Genomic DNA, 17817 nt, shown 5'->3' on the forward strand with positions numbered 1-17817 from the left:
GGTGACTGTGTCCCTGGAACATTTAACCAAATCACTGGCAGAAGATAAACTCTTGCAATTCAACCATCATGCTGCCACCCAGCAGGCAAGCATCACGTGTCAAAGATTACAGATGTGAAAACCCAACTAAAGGTCTAAGTATGTGATTACTACAGCCTCCTATAAAGATGAACAGAACCAGTGTGTGTGCAAAGCTGATGTCTCTAAACTCTGTTAACCTCACCAATCTACACTCCTGAAATTGGGTTTTAAAAACCAGAGGCACAAGAGCACACACATACTCATTGCTTAAAGCCGCCCCTGCTGTGAATCTCCTTTGGGTTGCTGACAATCCCATGACCCAGTTTCCCAGCTCAAATCCTATGGAAGAAGACACTCTAGAGCTCCTCACAGTAAGATTACTGTCACAAAGAGCTAATTTCTACAGCTCCTGCCCCGATGAAAAGCACTTCATTCAGCCACAACTGTGTGAGCTTAGGGCTGAGTGCCCATCTCCAACTGGCAGTCGGGGGGCCATTGGTTCAGACCCCATGCCAGACTCAAACTCAAAGGATGTTGTGCTCCACCAGACCACTCAAAAACCATTCAAACCCAACAAAAAGCTGTCTGGGTACTGTATGGGCGAGATTGAACCGCACCTGTGAGAGGACTTCTTACAAGAGGGTTTATATCAGAAATGGGTTTTTAAGCAAACAATCAGAGAATGAAAGGTTAAGTGCGGATGTAGAGAATTAAATGGAAAAAAGCAGAGGAGAAGGATGAATTTATGAATGGCAGGACAAACAGGATTAAACAGGAACTGAGGGTAACAAGAGAGGAGGGGGTTTCTGAAGAGCCTTTAAGAGCTGGCACCAAAGAAAAAAGAAAGGAAAGAGAAACAAATGGAAGAGATAAATGTAAGAGGCAGGTCACTGAGCCGAGGATGTGGGAAAAGATGAATCCAGACAGTAGCCGTATCTCTCTATGTTTCAGTCTTTCTCTATCTTTCTTGGCCCTGTGTGGCGGCTGTAAATGGTAAGTGGGCTAGACTGTGGCACTGTTCGGAGAGATGGATAGATTATCCGAGAGACTGAATAGGAATGGAGTGGGACAAAAGACAAGGGAAAAAAGCAGAGTGTACCCAAAAGTGCCATAAAAGTAGCCCATATGATTTGTGCGTCATATTAAAAGTTTCGGAAAGCATATACAGACCGAAATTTAAAGAGGCCCTATTACGCTTATTGGGATTTTACCTTTCCTTTAGTGTGTAATATAGCTGTTTGTGCATGTAAAAGGTCTGCAGAGTTACAAAGCACAAAGTCCACGCAAATGGGACTTACTCTCTCCCACAGAAAACACTGCTCCTGAACTGCCTGAAACGCCTGGTTTGCAGTCCAGCCATTACTTCCGTGACATAGTTACGTCAATATGTAACACATTTGCATAATACCTGCCTCAGGAATGCGCTGGTCAGGAAGCCTCGGGAGCTGAAACTCGGTTATGGTAAGGGACATTACATTTCTGACACGCTCTAAGTGGTTGACCATTCACAACAGACTGGGCCAGCAGACCAATCTGAGCAGACTGGGCTTTTGGGAAAGGGGGGCTTTAAAGAGATAGGAGCTACAACAGAGCATTTCAAATAGAGGGTGAAGAGGGGTGCTGCAGCAATGTACATTATGAGAAAAATGACGTGTTTTTTTTTAACATTAAAGCATGTAAACCTATTCTAGTAGACCCCCAAAATAAAATTTTGAACCTGTAAATGAGCATAATATGGGCTCTTTAAGTCGTTATTCAGCCCCGGCAAACAGCCCCGGCAAGCAATTCCAGAGCCCACAGAGAGGCCGCAAGGTGAAAACACACCACAAGTCGTTTCACTTGCCAATGTTCAGTTTCTTATGGAGCTACAGAATTGGAGCCATGAATTTTCTGTCAGCTGACGAGGCCAAACACACTCATATGAACTGACCAATCTCTCATTTCGGTCCACGTAAATCTTTTACTTTGAGGTTATTTTTGTGTTGCAGCCCAGTCTCAATTCACTGTAATGAACGGCTGTTAAAATGTTAACCTTCTTACATTAGTGCTGAATGGAGCCCCAACAAGTGTTTCCTACACTGCTATTCATCAGTGGCGCTGTGGCTAAAGAAATTATATTGTAAGTTTGCAGTCTGACTCGAATGTGATGAGATAAAAAGACTGGGTACTGCCAAGTAATACTAAGACAATAAATAGATAACATTTCTTTCTATTGCTTTTGTCTTTTTGCTGGCAACACGTAAAAAAAATAATCTAAAACACAACCAGAGTTGTCCGATTAACAAACGAATAACTCTTATGATCCGATTATTTTTAATGAATCAGTCAAAAAGACTCTAATCATTCTTGAGTTATCAGTTTAATCAGTCCAACAAAAATGTTTCTGAACTTGAAAAACTGCTGAATCCATACTGCTGAATTGAGTGGTTGCTAAATTAACATCTAGGCTTACTCAATTATGAAATGGTATTATATTTTAATGAAAAAAGTTACAAAAATATTAAACATATTACAAAAAATATTATTATTTTTGTTAGGGATATAGGCTACGTCCACATTAATTCAGATACATCTGAAAATGGCATTTTCGTTATTGTAATGCACTCCTTTAATTTTCCAAAAGTTTCTTGTCCACGCTGAAACATGAAAACTAGTGCTGGCCGTCGATTAAACATTTTAAATCGTGATTAAGTGCATAATTTTTGTAGTTAATTGTGATTAATTTTGAAGTGCTGAAATTTGACAATATATATAGTCAAATTTCATATATATATATATATATATATATATATATATATATATATATATATATATATATATATATACACACATACACACACACACACACACACACACACACACACACACACACAATATAGAAAATGATACATTTTTAAACGAAAATGTATTAGTGTGAATGTGGCCATAGTCAGGCTAAATATTGTTTATATGTACACCAGTAGTCTGATTATTCCCAACCGATTAAAGTGTATACATGCCTGTAGTGCAATTAAAACTGCTGTACTCCACAAACTTCACTGCGATTCTGGTTACTCAAATTATGAGCATGATCACATTAACATCACAGTATTTTGTTTATGTGAGCTTCAACTTAATGGCAGTACTTATAAGAGTGCATGTAAATGTAGACACTGAGCAGAGCTGTCTTTTTTCTTTCCCGTCACTATGGCACACACGTAATCACAACCACACACAGCAGTTAAGAAGGGTTTTCAAACATGACTTGTGCCTATCGCTAACAGCCCAATTAACAGATACTGTACAATCACTGACATGAGCTGTAGATGTCTATCAGCTGTGCTCCAGACCAAAGAGCATTGAATTAGGTTGTGATGGATATACCCCCCCCCTCCCCTCTCCTCTCCTCTCTCTCTCTCTCTGTAGCCTACTTCCCTGCCACTTAAATATGCCTTGTAATGCTGCCCAAACCCCCTCCTTCACAATCTACACTTCCACCCACAAGAAAACAGTCCAGAATGGCTGTATGAATATTTAAAACCGGCAGCCTTCTCAGTCCAAAGTCGGCATAAGTCCAACAAACGGAGGCAAGGAACGACACAGCTTCAAAAAAAAAAAAAAAACACACAGAAGACAGATACAAATGCAAAAGAAAATTAATTACAGAGGAGCCATCATATTGGCTAGAAAGCAGGGTACATTAATGAAGCCATTAGCACCTTCCGAGATGAAAAGACGGCAAGAAAAATGATGAGTTTAAACCCATTATACACACATGGCTGAGTTGTGGAAATTCGACATGCCGTCAACCTTTCTCTTGGGGGAAAAGCTTAATTTTCTGGGTTATCTTTTGCATTTTCACCTTTCTTTAAGGTCTTTTGTTAAGAGCATTGAAAGACATCAAAGTGCAAAAAAACTAACCACAAAATTACGCTACTTGTTACTGATTTTTGATTGAGGCATGTAGTTTACGCAGAGGTTACAAATCCATTAAAACACTAACTGTGATTAGTGGCAAATCAAATAGGCTACCACATCTGTGAAAAGATTTACACAGTGTTCAGTTGCTGTAAACCTGATGAGGAAAATGGTTATGTACTGTATAGACGGTAACCCTCATACTGCAAAAAGTTTTACATCACTTCAGAAGACATGGATTAAACTAATTGATTTGTTTGGATTACCTTTATGCTAAATTAATGTATTGTTGGTGCTTGAAATTGTTGGACCCCAATGACTTGCAATATATAGACAATAACATCTAATTTCTTCATCAAAATATCTTTGTTGGTGTTCCGGAGAGGAAGGTCATACGAGTTTCAGATGGCCTAATGGTAGGTAAATCTTGAGAGTTATGAATGTATGCACTCCAAAGCCGCAGCTCGTTGTCCATTTGCAACACCTAACTACGACTTTGGATGCTGCTCAAAATTCTGCCGCACCACTGAGCTAAAATCTATATCTAGGGACATATATTTTTTCCTTTAGCCATTTTTACTTTAGTTAGAAGATACAATGTGTATATGGATCCTTCAAATAGCCTACACAAGGTATTTTCAGTAACAAGTATGTCTTTTTGTGGTTTGACAGCTTGAATGAAGCCTATTCAAGGCCCTTTCTAATCTTTAAATTTGCACAGCTCACTGTTTTTTTTTTTTTCATACACCAACCTGCAAACTTACCAATTTCACCAATTACCAATTTCACTTTCTTCATTCTTCAATGAGTGTAAATCCTTTGTATCTTTATCTGTGCGGTACTTTAACCCTTCGCTAAGCTCCACCCCCTTGGTTACCGTTGCTTGGTCTGACAAGCTCTACAGAACTCCCCATGGGAATGAATGGGAGATTGCCATGAATGGCACAGTTTTTGGCTAAATATTCTCATAAATGGAACTGATAATATTCTTAAGTGGGCTGGAATGAACAGTGACATTTTAAAGCATATTTATCTGACTTTTTTTTTTTTGAAAAAGAAATTGTTAAATTACATAGTAATTTGATTGAAAATTGTGGAGACTGTGAATCTGAATCGAGGCAAACAATTATCACAGTCACATGAAAAGAGAAAAGCATAATTTGATGGTGATTATACACCTGATAACATTAGTGTTAGTGAACAGATCTGCTAATAACATCTCATAACACACTCACTATGATGCTGTGAACTCTATTTACAATCGCCTTTACAAAGACCTGAATCAATACATTAATTAATTTTAAGTTATTAGCTTTAATTTACCTTGGAGCAAATGTAGGTGTTCTTGCTGATGTTATACATGTTCATTTGAGAATGAGGGCTGACACAGTCTAAAGGCCCCGATATACTTCTGGAGAAGTTCTTCTTCATTCTTCGTTTAGGGGTAAAAAGAAGTTATAAACAGCTGAGCAACGGTATACTGTTTGCGAACATTCAGACACCATATATACTATATATACTTTTTTATTGTATTGTATACTGTACAGTGTATGTTATTATTTGTATATTGTGTTGTGTGTAATTATGTGTATATTAGACATTAATTGTGTTGTGTTAATCTGATGATTATTGTAAATTGGTATATGTCTCATCACTTTCACGACTGCTATGTTGCTCGGAACTGTACCCAACAATTTCACTCACTATTGCACTTGTGTATATGGTTGGGTGACAATAAAAGTTATATGATTTTTGATTTGATTTGACCCAACACACTGCTGTGGGAGGTATTTAGAGGAGCATTTAAATATTAGGACGCTACATGTAAAACCTTTAAAATGTGTTATCAATTACTTTTAGCCTCATTCTTTGAGTAGAAGTCACGGTCAGTAAATGAGGCTGTTTTAACCACTCGATGATGATTTAAAGTAATATACAGTATGTGCAGTAGATAATGTTTAATTTGTCTTGCTTACATTGCAAATTCATGACGCTTATGCGCTAACAATAAATACGGCCATAATATGGGCCGATTACACTCTGTTATTATAATTTCTGATGACTGATACTATTGCAACGATGGGCGTATAGTAGTGTTAATGTTCATAATACAGACAAAAGATATGGTGACAGAGGCATTTCTTACTTTGGGCAGATGTGTGAATGGCTTTCGCAGCAGGTGGCATGAGTGAATGGGCACTTGAGAGTATCCGAGTAGATTTGATTCCTTTTGTGGAAAAACCCTCAAAAACTGTGGTGATGGGGGCGTGGCCGAGTGACGTCTGTGGATAGCGAGGCCGGGAGAGGAAGAGCGGTAAGGATTGACACATGTAGGAAATCACCTCTAACAGCTGTTTTGTGTTGCAGTGAAAGCTGGAGAGGGATAAAAGGGCAGTCCAAACCACGGGAGAGAGAGAGAGAAGCACAAAGCGGTGCGTGTGTGTGCAGTATATTCCTGAAAAGCATCGTTTTGTTTGTAGACTGAAAAGTGTGCAAAATAAAGAATCACGTGGACAGTTCACCTGGCTCCCGCTTCCTCCTTCATAAATGAGCTAGAGACTTGTTACAAAAACATCACATGACATGTTCTTGGAAAATGTCTCTATGCGAACGATTGTACTGATGTAGGTAAATGTGCACCAGCTTGCTAATAACTCTTCACACTAGTGTGTTCAAGTTAAATACAGACTGAACAATGTAAACATAGTAGTAGGTGGAGCTTCAGGTCACACCTACCGATGACAGTAAGAAGGTGTTTAGCAACCATTAAGAAGTTTTCCTATAAATTCACCCAGACAAGCTGTTACAAACCACCAAAACGAATACAAAAGCACCTTCTTTTTGGCCAGATGTTTTCGAAATGACGTCAAACCCGTTCTTTTTTCGATTTATTATTAAGTATATCTGGGCCTTAATCCATAGCATGCTCTTCTCAAGATTTATTTAAAGATTTGAAAAAAGGAGGGAAAAATAACACTGTGTGTATTTTCTCTAGGTACCTCAGGTCACTATTACAAGTGACCTAGCAACAAGTTTTTTTTACATTTTTGTATAATTTCTATAAAATTCAGCTTAAAACTGCTCACATTAATCCTGTAGACTCTTAGGAAAAAAGCAAGCGCTTGTCAGAGAAATGTTGGATGGCAACAGTTGCTAAAATGAAATTGGTAAGAAACGCTTTTAAGGTGGGGCTTAATGAAGAGTCAGTGTGATTCTCTGTTTTAGACTGTCACCTCTATTCACCACACCAATGCATTCTGGTTGCGATACCTGTGCAGCCGGTGTGCCACTCACTTAACCCTAACCCTACCCTTATCCCTAATCCTAATTTGGTAGCAGCAAATTTGATTGTCACACGTTCCACAGAATGAGGTTTACCATCTAGACATGATCAAAAAGGATTTTCTGCACTTGATAGCAAATTTATATACAGAATAAAACTCAGTATTTAGAAAACAATGCACTTCAATTCATAAAACACACTCACACTCCTTTACACAGACATACACACATTTAAAGCTCAACTATCTCAGTAAAGTACAGGATCAGGGTCAGGCTGTCACATCTCAATAATAATCTAACAAGAATCCACCTTTTATCTCCTTCTGCCAATCATCAGATTGCTCTACAGCACCCTGGACATTTCTGTGGAGGTATCTAAATCAATCCAAAACCTTAAACCACATCTCCTACAGTTTCTAAAAGAAAAACCTCAAGTGTCTGTTACACAACCAATTGTGTAATGGTAACATACAACAGAAGAGCACATGAGCAAATCTGAAGAACCTCAGAATTGGAATTATTTAAAGACCACTATTGGGCAGGACACACTGTGGTCTCAATATTTATTTCAAAAGGAATTGTTTAAGATCAAGAGCAAGCATACTCAGCAAACCAGAAAAAAAAATCTTATTTTCAAAATAAATAATTTGAGAAAGGAAAAGCAATAATGCTTACGTTGGCAGTGTCCATCCACCTCCTCGAAGCCTGGACGGCACACACAGCGGCCGATGGGCACCAGCCAACCTCCATCAGCGCTGCAGAACATCCGAGGTCCCTCCAGCTCTTCCGCATCCTCCACACAAGTGCCACGCACTTCCACCAGTGCTGAATCGCCACCAGTCACTGTGTCCGGGAAGCGGGCCAGATTGAGCACTGCCAGAGGACAACGCTTATAAAAGACTCTAACTGACACCAAAGCAATGCAAGCACCCAGGTCCTGAAACGCTAGATACAAGCCCCTCTTACTGAGACCACTAATGTCTCGAACTTCCGTGTTCAGCTTCATGACGCGATCTCCAACGTCTGTCTGTGTAAAGCTCTCGTCGGCCGCTATGGTGTCGATCTTGACGTACTGGCTCTCGCGTATGTGCCGTAAAGGGGCAGCAATGGCATTGTTGGATTCGTGATAGTATACGTTGAAAGTCTCCTTACAGGTTCCAGGAACTCCTGGCAGGCTGTTGCAGTCACGTAGAGTGAATTTGATCTCCACGTAGATGCGTTGGGCGCCCTCCCTCTGGATCAGGCCAGTGCGCAACCAGTTGTTCTGATTGGCCTCCATTACATTGCACACCTGGTATGTTCTCATAGGTATGTTCCTTTCGTCCATCACACTGATCTCCTCCCACTGACAAACAGATAAATAGTCAATTAATTCAAAGAGGAAGACATCTCCGAATCCTTCGTAATTGTCCTGAGAATTTTGAATCTCAAATCTCAAGGCGTTTACAATGGATAAGGTTTTGAAAGACTTTGACAGATGAATGATGAGCACATTTCGAGTAAAGGCTTCATTTAAATGTCATCAAGATTCAAAATGCGTCTGACGGGTAATCATCTCAAAGTTACAAACTGAATAGTCTCGGTTGTTTTGTTCTTGCATAAATCAACCCTGCATTGCTGGTTAAGAGAAAAACATATAATTTTGCTTGGAAACTTCAGTTGTTATAACATAAATGCTTTAAAACCAACAAAGGCTAAAGTAAATATCTTAACCACAAAATATAACACAGTTATTGGTGCACAGTTTTGTTGGTTTGGCATGGGAGTTAGTAAAAGTTTGAACATAATGACTGAATAAGCAAGAATGTTTAAACTTAATATTTTTCATCTTAATATTTTTCACGGCACACAAATCTTTCTTTTCATTTTAGAATAGCAGTTTATATATTGCTGGACATGCCAAACCTTGAATATTCCATCTGTTTTAGTAGCACCACACAAAAAACATGAGCGTTCCAGATATTTCTCTTTACAAGCACACATAAATCTGAGTGTGACTACATGTGCCAAGGCCACTATTACAATCCATTTTCATTTTACTTAGGATTTGAATGAGTGAAATGAAAGTGTGTCCTAATGGATCAACTCCCACAGAGAAGGCAGGAGATCACTACCCAGCGGGTTAGAGAGGCTGTTCGAAACAAGCCGCTCTCCTGCAGCCCCCTGCAGGAACCTGTGAGGAGTCACCGGAGCTGTAAGCCATTAAGGGTCGAAAATGGGTGAGTTGGGAGAATATCAGACCCTAAACTCACTAAAAGTCAGTAGTGTGACAGCACTATCACAAAGTCTTTATCACAAAGGAGTGGCTAAAGCTCTGAGCTGGTATCTGTGAGAGGTTGCAGGTTCGAATACCACAAGAGGCGATCCATGAGCTGGCATGTGCCTGTGAGCAAGACACTTAACCCTAGGTGACTCCAGCCTGCTGAAAAACTCCTAGCTCAGATCAGTTTGAAATTGCTTGCTGTTTCACACTGGTTTATGCTGGTTTGGTGCTGATTTAACTGGTGGACCAGAATAGCCATGCTGCTTTCTAGCAAAATAATGCTGGTTGATCATGGAAGTCATGCAGGTAAAGCTAGTTAAGCCGCCTAATGGGAACGCTAGCATTCAAAACACAAAATATACTGGTGACTAGCAACTGGGCAGGGGAGACTGTACTTTTAATAAGTACCGTAATGCAAGTCACAATGGAAAACAGCACCTGCTAAATGGCTCCTTGCATATTTAGTTCTATCTAACTGTTGAGCTACTTTATATTTAGAAGATTGATTCTCAAATATATATATATATATATATATATATATATATATATATATATATATATATATATATATAGTGTATATATGTGTGTGTGTGTGTGTGTGTGTGTGTGTGTGTGTGTTTTTGCCAGGGACATTTTCTTGACAGGTTTCGTGAGAGCTCCCCAATTCTGACAACAGAGGTTTTGTAAGGACAGGATGAACATTCATGGTTTGAATATCCTATATGAATTTGGATGCATGTAGACCCTATTCTGAAATCCTGGGACAGTGGCTTCCATATTGAATTGATTCCTTATCTTGGCAAAGAGAGAAAATGGCCAGGGCGACTGGCACAAGAAGAGAGGTCTTTGTTGTTAACGTTTTTTTGTTTGTTTGTTTATTTTTAGTTGATCAGTTTGTGTCTTTGCAGTGTAAAGGTTCAAATATCACAGGTACTCACCCCCTCTGGTGGATACGCTTCCCAACCCAGATCACCTGGGGCAGACATGGAGTCAAGCAGAGTAACTGTAAAAAAAAAAAAAAAAATGAAAAGGAAAGAGATAGATAGAATTATTCAAAACCACAGTGAAAACATACACTTAAAGAGATTAACTCAAAAGTGGAAATTCTGTCATCATGTTGTTCCAAACCCATATGACTTACTTTCTTCTGTGGAACACCAAAGGAAATGCTAGACAGAATGTTATCATGTCTCAGTCTCCATTCACTTTCATTGTGAATAGTGACCAAGTATGTCATTCTGCCTAACATCTCCTTAAGTGTTTCACAAAAGAAAGTATGTTAAACAGGTTTCAACAACATGAGGGTGAGTAAATGATGATTAATTTTTGGGTAATCTATCCCTTTAACACAGAACATCAGAATATGATTTTCTTTTGCTCAGATATTTCACAAACAAAAATGAGGTTTTAACACAGCATGATGTCATGTAAAGCATAATTAATTCAAGGCTGCAGCCTTTTTTAATAAAATATAAACCGCAGAGCTCTGGAAATGTAAAAAATACTTGTAACAATAACAGCCAAATCAACACTTTGCATTTAAGGTTTTTCACTGTGGCTTCATTCAGATGACAATTATACATTATATTAAGTGCAGTTATTATTTACATAAACTAAACAATTTAGATAAAAAAAAAAAGAAACTTCAAAAAAATCTAATTCAAGGTTATGTGGGTATTTTATATTATATATATATATACACACACACATACACACACTCTACCGGTCAAAAGTTTTAAAACACTTACTCATTCTTTATTATAATTTTTTTTCACATTTTAGAATAATAGTGAAGTCATCAAAATTATGGAATAACATAAATAGTAATACTATGGGAATTATGTTGTGACTAAATAAAATCCAAAATAAATCAAAACTGTGTTATATTTTAGCATCTTCAAAGTACTCACCCTTTGCCTAGAATTTTTAGAAATGTACTCTTGACATTTTCTCAAACAACTTCTTGAGGTATCACCCTGGGATGCTTTTTAAACAGTGTTGAAGGAGTTCCCGTCTATGTTGGGCACTTATTGGCTGCTTTTCTTTATTATTTGGTCCAAGTCATCAATTTCAAAAACTTTTTTTTTTAAATTACATTTTAGATTTATAATGAAATAAATGAATATGGTGGCACAATTATATTTTTGTCTACAAAACTAATTTAAAACATTTAAGCATACACCTTCAGATCAAAAGATTTTTAAGATCATGAGAAACATTTCGGTCAAGTGTTTCAAAACTTTTGACCGGTAGTGTATATTTCACCTATCCCAATTTAATATGCTGAAACTACAATATGTGAGCCTATTGTAGGTCAATTTTCCCCCAAAATTTAAAAAATGTGGCTCTGTGGCACTATCAAAACATTGCTGTGTTTGTCTGAGCATTTTAACCTGCCCGATACATCAAAAATGGCTTAACTAATGCCTTGAGTTTGGGTCAACAGCATCTGTTTGTCTAAACAATGCAAGATGGGGGGTAGTGTTTGTGAAACCTGTTCGCTTGTGGCACAGAAATTACACACTTTAAAGGGATAGCAGATAAAAAGCAAACAAAAGCAGCATAAAAGTAATCCATAAGACTCCAGTGGTGAAACCCATGTATTCAAAAGTAAGATGATAGGTGTTTGTAAGAAACAGATCAATATAGAATTATTTTTTTAACTATAAATCTCCACTTTCACGTGTGAAAGTGAAACTAAATAGGAGCCACATGTGACTTTCAGATGTGAAAGTCAAAGTGGAGATTTATAGTAAAAAATGACTTAGATATTTATCTGTTTCTCACCCACACTTATCTCGCTTTTGAAGACATGGATTAAGCCACTGGAGTTTTATGGTTTACCTTTATGCTGCTTTTATCTGCTTTTTGGAACTTTAGATTTCTGGTCACCATTCACTTGCATTGAAAGGATGAACAGAGCTGAGATATTCTTCTAAAAATCTTCATTTGTGCTCAGCAGAAGAAAGAAAGTCATACACATATGAGATGGCATGAGGGTGAATAAATTAGAGAATTTTCATTTTTGGGTGAACTATCCCTAAAAGCCAGATGGGTTAGACATAGACGTTCAGTTTTGGCCATTATGACACATTTGATTCCCAGCCCCTCAAACAGTCTTTTTGAAATCTGTTCTCACATCAATATTTTCAGAGGTTGATGCTGCTATTTATAACAGTTGTTCAATCTCCCAATGGTCGGAGCCCTGAACTTCCCACTTTGAGCTCCGTTCCAAACAAATTACAGCCCTGGCAACAGAGGTGATTAATTCTTAATCACATCCAAACCTCAGATGTTCCTCCTCTTTCACACTGAACATCGACTTCTCCCTCTCCTGGCACATGTGTGTGCACTTTTGTGACGATCTCAGACGAATAAAAACAAAGGAAAATCAAAGACCATCTGGATCCAAATTCTAATTAAAACTGACTGTCAATGGGTTCCTGTGACATGCAAACACTCTGCTTTTTGATGGTTGGTTAATGTGGAAACAGGGATTAGGTTTGTTTTATGGGTCATATATGGAGCAATTGGGCAAATTTGATGACTTGACAGTCTTGAGGGGAAAACCATATGTAGACTCAATGCAGGATATTACTTCTTAACTGAATACAGATTATGATGCCATTAACCGCTGGTGCTGGTGTGGCTGTTTTCTGATGAAGGGGTAAAGCCAGACAGGCCAATATATCATTACACACAATCTTGAAAACATTTTCCTCTGCCTTTCAAAGACACATTTAATAAAACAAACAAATGAATACAGCTCCATGCCACAGGCCTCGCACAACATATTAATACAAGCAGCAGGTAACATTTAACTCACAGCGAGGCAAAATGTATTCCACCTGAAACATTGATTGTTGCTCAAAGAGCATTTATCAAAGAATTGGCATATTGGCCCTGCTGTAAAGACTACCATAGCTAGTGCCATCCATATTCATTTTCTAGCTATATACTCTTACTGTGTCAACAACTGTCTCGTTTCTATCCATTTCATTTTTCCTAAGGAATTTGATGATTTGATAAGAAGTTGATACTTCTTAGCTAAAACATAGCTAAGAACTAAACCTCCTGAGTTTTCAAATGAAAAAGCTATAAAAAAAAAACAATAAAAAAAAAAAAAAAAACAACCTCTGAGCAATAAAATTGTCCTCTGGGAAACCACCAGCCTGGCCAGCCTGGAAATTCATGCTGGTCTAAGCTGGTCTGTTTAGCAGGGGAAATGTATCAGCTCCTGTACAGATCAAGCTCTCTAGGGATCTGACACCTGAAGAAAACAGAGGGGTGATTAGTCTACTTCGAAATTAGTCTACTTTTTCTTGGTTCCTATTTTATACACAGGGAGCTTTATGCTTCTTTGTCATCCAATCTATGACAGAACATCCCTGTTCTGTCCTTAAAGGGATAGTTCACCCAAAAATTACATTTCTGTCATTATTACTCACTGTCATGTTTAGTCACCATTCACTGCTTTTCCATACAATAAAAGTGAACAGTTACTAGAGGTAACTTTCTACTAACATCTCATTTTGTGTTCCACTGAAGAAAGTCATACAGGTTTGGAACAACATGAGACCGAGTACATTTTCATTTTTGGGTGAACTAATCCCTTTAAGAGAGAATGTTATTACCACACAAAATATGAAAAGATTTTAAGGGTGCTTTCACACTGGCAGTTTAGTTAGAAACCGAGCACGGTTTGCATGAAAAATTGGTAATTTGAAAGCGGTCATGCGCACCACGGTACCGAACCCGAGACTACCTGTAGGAGGTGGTCTGAGTTCGGTTGCAATGGAACTGTAGCGCAGTTCGCATGAATGTGAAAGCAACTCGGACTTGGGTGCACACTCGTTCAGGAAGTAACCTGCGCATGCGTTTTTCATTCCTGAAAGTCCCAAAAAAGTAATGACACCACAATGACATACAAGTACAATCAACACTATAAATCCTGTCTGTCTATCTATCTATCTATCTTATAAATACTATATATAAATACTATTATAGTTTATAAATATAGGGTATAATAGGAGATGACAGTGACGATAACTTCACCTTGGACACAAGCGCGAATAAGCGTGCAGTGTAAACAAAGATGCAAATGAATTCCTTGCAATCAGCTGTCTGCTCAAAAAACGCCATTTGCGAGCAGCAGCAAGCCACCTTCCCCTGGACATCTGATGAGTTACACCATGAAGCAAACATATACTAAGCTGACCAGATTTCTGAAATGAAAAACGGGGACATTTCTATTTTTGTAATTGAAATTTCACATGCTACTTATCTATGATTTAAAAAAGGGGGACAATTCAGATATATTTTGACCATGGTGAATGTAGTAATGTGAACTATGGTATATCATACTCTGTTGAATATGTCTCAATGAAATTCTGATTTGCAGGTAAAGTTGATAGTTTTTAATTGTTTTCTGTTACAAGTTCATTCTTTTCTACACTGTACAGGAGATGACACTGTGGCATAAAAGTGAATTAAACAAATATATATATATAAACAATGATTGAATATAGGAACTATTGCAGTTGACTCCACAGCACAGGGACACCTGACCTTGGTCACACTCTTTACATCACTCTTCATACTCTCTTCTAAAATTCCTTCTCTTATCCTCTTTTCCTTCACCTTTACCTGGCACTTTCCTAAAAGTAAGAAGGTAGGCTACTAATTTGCATACTGGCAAACTGGCAGAGGATTTTCAAAAGAAATTCGTTTACTTTACCACTTCCCTCAGCATTACAACTGAAATCATATGAAACACTTACACCATGTATTATATCAGGGCCTGAAATTCATTTCTGCCCCACTTAGATGCCTTATATTGTTGGGGATTTTTCCACTTTGTAGTCATGACACAAAGATATTCAATATTGTATAATAATAATTATTATTATTATTACACTATTTCACCTGACTGTTTCTATCAGTTATCTCATATGGACCTGTTTTTTTTATTTTAATAAACTCGCATAATATTTGCATAATGATGCTTCTTTTCAGTCACTTGTTTCCCAGCAAGGTGCAATGTAATCTATGCTGTAATGTGCTGACTTACATTTATTGTCATTCTTTGCAGATACTTTACTATACATACAAAAAGATGCCGCATCCCCGCGACTTGATCAATACAGTTTCGATTATCCGAAATAACTTTTAATGTTTCAATGTATTTCGCCCTAATCAGCCTCACATATCTATAGGTGAAAAGCACTTATAAGAACTTACAGATAGTACTCTCTTTCGATCCCTCAAACACACACACACACACTCCGCTGCGCGTTGTGACAACATTACCACCTCGGGTGTGTATTATTTTTCAACGGGCCGGATTCAGTTATTCCTAACGTATTTTCACTTAGCGGACTGTTTTGAATGCACAGTAAAAAGGGGACATTTCCGTGGACAGCTCCAGTCGGGGACAGACATTCAAAAACCGGGACATCTGGTCACCCTAACACGCAGTTGTTGTTCACTCTGCTGTGCATAATGGCACCAAAATAACAAAAAAACAAAAAGTATGATGAGTCGCGTTGTGTTCTCCATGCGTGTTTGTGATGACGTAAGATGAACGCAAATGGACCGGGGTTCGATAGAATCAAGTGAGTGTGAAACCAGACCAACGCTGCGGGGGGCACCAGGATAAATCGCACTCAGAATCGGACCGCAGCAAACATGTCCAGTGTTAAAGCCCCCTAAAACTAAAATCAGTTTAGACTCTCAAGGTACCACAGCCCTAAAACTGACACTGATACAGATTACTATAACGCACACTTTTTACATTATTTTTAAAGTCAGTATTAAAAGACTAGGGCCGTAACCATCATAGACATAGAGGGGGGCACGTCCCTTCCAAATATACAGATTAGTGGGCGACTAATATATATATATATATATATATATATATATATATATATATATATTTATTTATTTATTTTTCACTGGCCTATTACATTTGTGTCCCCTCCAATCCTGAGAATGCAGTTACAGGCTTGTACAGGACCAGGTAAATATCTTTAATGATTTCTATAACAGCAGCTGGTTAGAAAGAGGTGAGGATGGGGGTTTTTCTCCATCATTAGCTTTCGGCTGTGCAGCTCTGGATGTGGGAGAAGCTGGAATCCCCTTGGGGTAAAAGAGAGAGCTCAGCACCTTGAGGCAACAGATGAGATTAACCAATTACACCAGCAAGAGTAAAGTGGTCAGCAATAACCTCCAACGCAAACAGGAGAGGAGCAAAAAACTAAAATGGAAAATGGAGAAGGCTATGTCAAGAAAGAGAGAGGGAAAAGATAGATATGCAGCTGGATGGATGTCTTCAGGGAATAGAAAAGGTCAATGGGGTCAATCTAGCCTGTGTGTAGCCACTGTCTGGCACTCTGTAGCTCAAGTATTGTCTATTTAAGAAAATCAGTTAGTCAGAGAATAGAATTTATCATTATTCATATTATTAGATAAAGAGTTATTAATATTATTATTTCTTATGCAAAACTATTTTGGGCTTTAGAATCCAGGGCTTGGAATTGATACAGATTTCCCAATTCGATTCCAATTCACAAGCTCTTGATTTGGATTTATATAGGTATATTTCAGTTATAATGTTCCTTTTGATTACATATGAAAGAAATTCTCACTCCCAGCTAATGCTGATAATTATACAGTGGATCAACGCATTTATCAGCCAGTTGCCAAATATGTAAATTTAAGTCACATAGCGTGAAATTTGGTTGCAAATGCGAGTGATTTCCTCTCACTGTAGTAGAGAGTTGCGCATAGAGTAAAATGTTGATTTTAGGATTTAAGAATCGATATCAAGATCGTTCAAAATGAAGATCGCGATGCATCAGAAAATCTATATTTTTAACCACCCCTTTTAGAAACTAATTTTAATCAAGCCCTACAGGGTTTTAGATGTATTCTTAAAGGTGAAGTGTATAATTTTCGCTCCACTAGCGTAACTAAATGGAATTACAAAAATAATGATTGTTCTCTAACAACTTTCGAAAACACTCCTCCGCCTATCCGCCAAACAGGAAGCCCGCCCCAAAACTCACACCATTGGTTGAACCAATGTTGCTGTGTTGGGCTGGTTGGAACACTCAAACGAAAGAAGAAAGAGAGTCATGTGGATTTGGAACAACATGAGAGTGAGTAAATGATGACAGAATTTTCATTTTTTGGTGAACTATCCCTTTGAGTCTGCTATAACAAATTATGGCCGTAAAATTATGTATTCCTATTCATTCATCCTATTCATCAGTTATTCTCTATGAAGTGTTTTTGCAACTTTTTTTCCTTTCTGTTTTTACTCTCTATGTGCTCATAAATCACGTACATTTGAA

At 38.0% G+C, this 17817-nt stretch overlaps 1 protein-coding gene across 1 annotated transcript in view; it reads right to left on the minus strand.

Annotated features, from left to right (window-relative positions):
- Positions 1 to 17817, minus strand: part of LOC127431611 (ephrin type-A receptor 3) — a 92203-nt gene that overhangs the window by 64238 nt on the left and 10148 nt on the right. Inside the window, exons 2-3 of the mRNA XM_051682119.1 lie at positions 10402 to 10466; positions 7876 to 8545 (exon numbers count right to left, since the gene is read on the minus strand). Of these exons, the coding sequence (XP_051538079.1) occupies positions 7876 to 8545; positions 10402 to 10466 (735 nt within the window). The remainder of the gene's footprint in view (positions 1 to 7875; positions 8546 to 10401; positions 10467 to 17817) is intronic.

This window comes from Myxocyprinus asiaticus, chromosome 41 (assembly GCF_019703515.2).
Source record: "Myxocyprinus asiaticus isolate MX2 ecotype Aquarium Trade chromosome 41, UBuf_Myxa_2, whole genome shotgun sequence".
In the NCBI taxonomy this organism is placed as follows: domain Eukaryota; kingdom Metazoa; phylum Chordata; class Actinopteri; order Cypriniformes; family Catostomidae; genus Myxocyprinus; species Myxocyprinus asiaticus.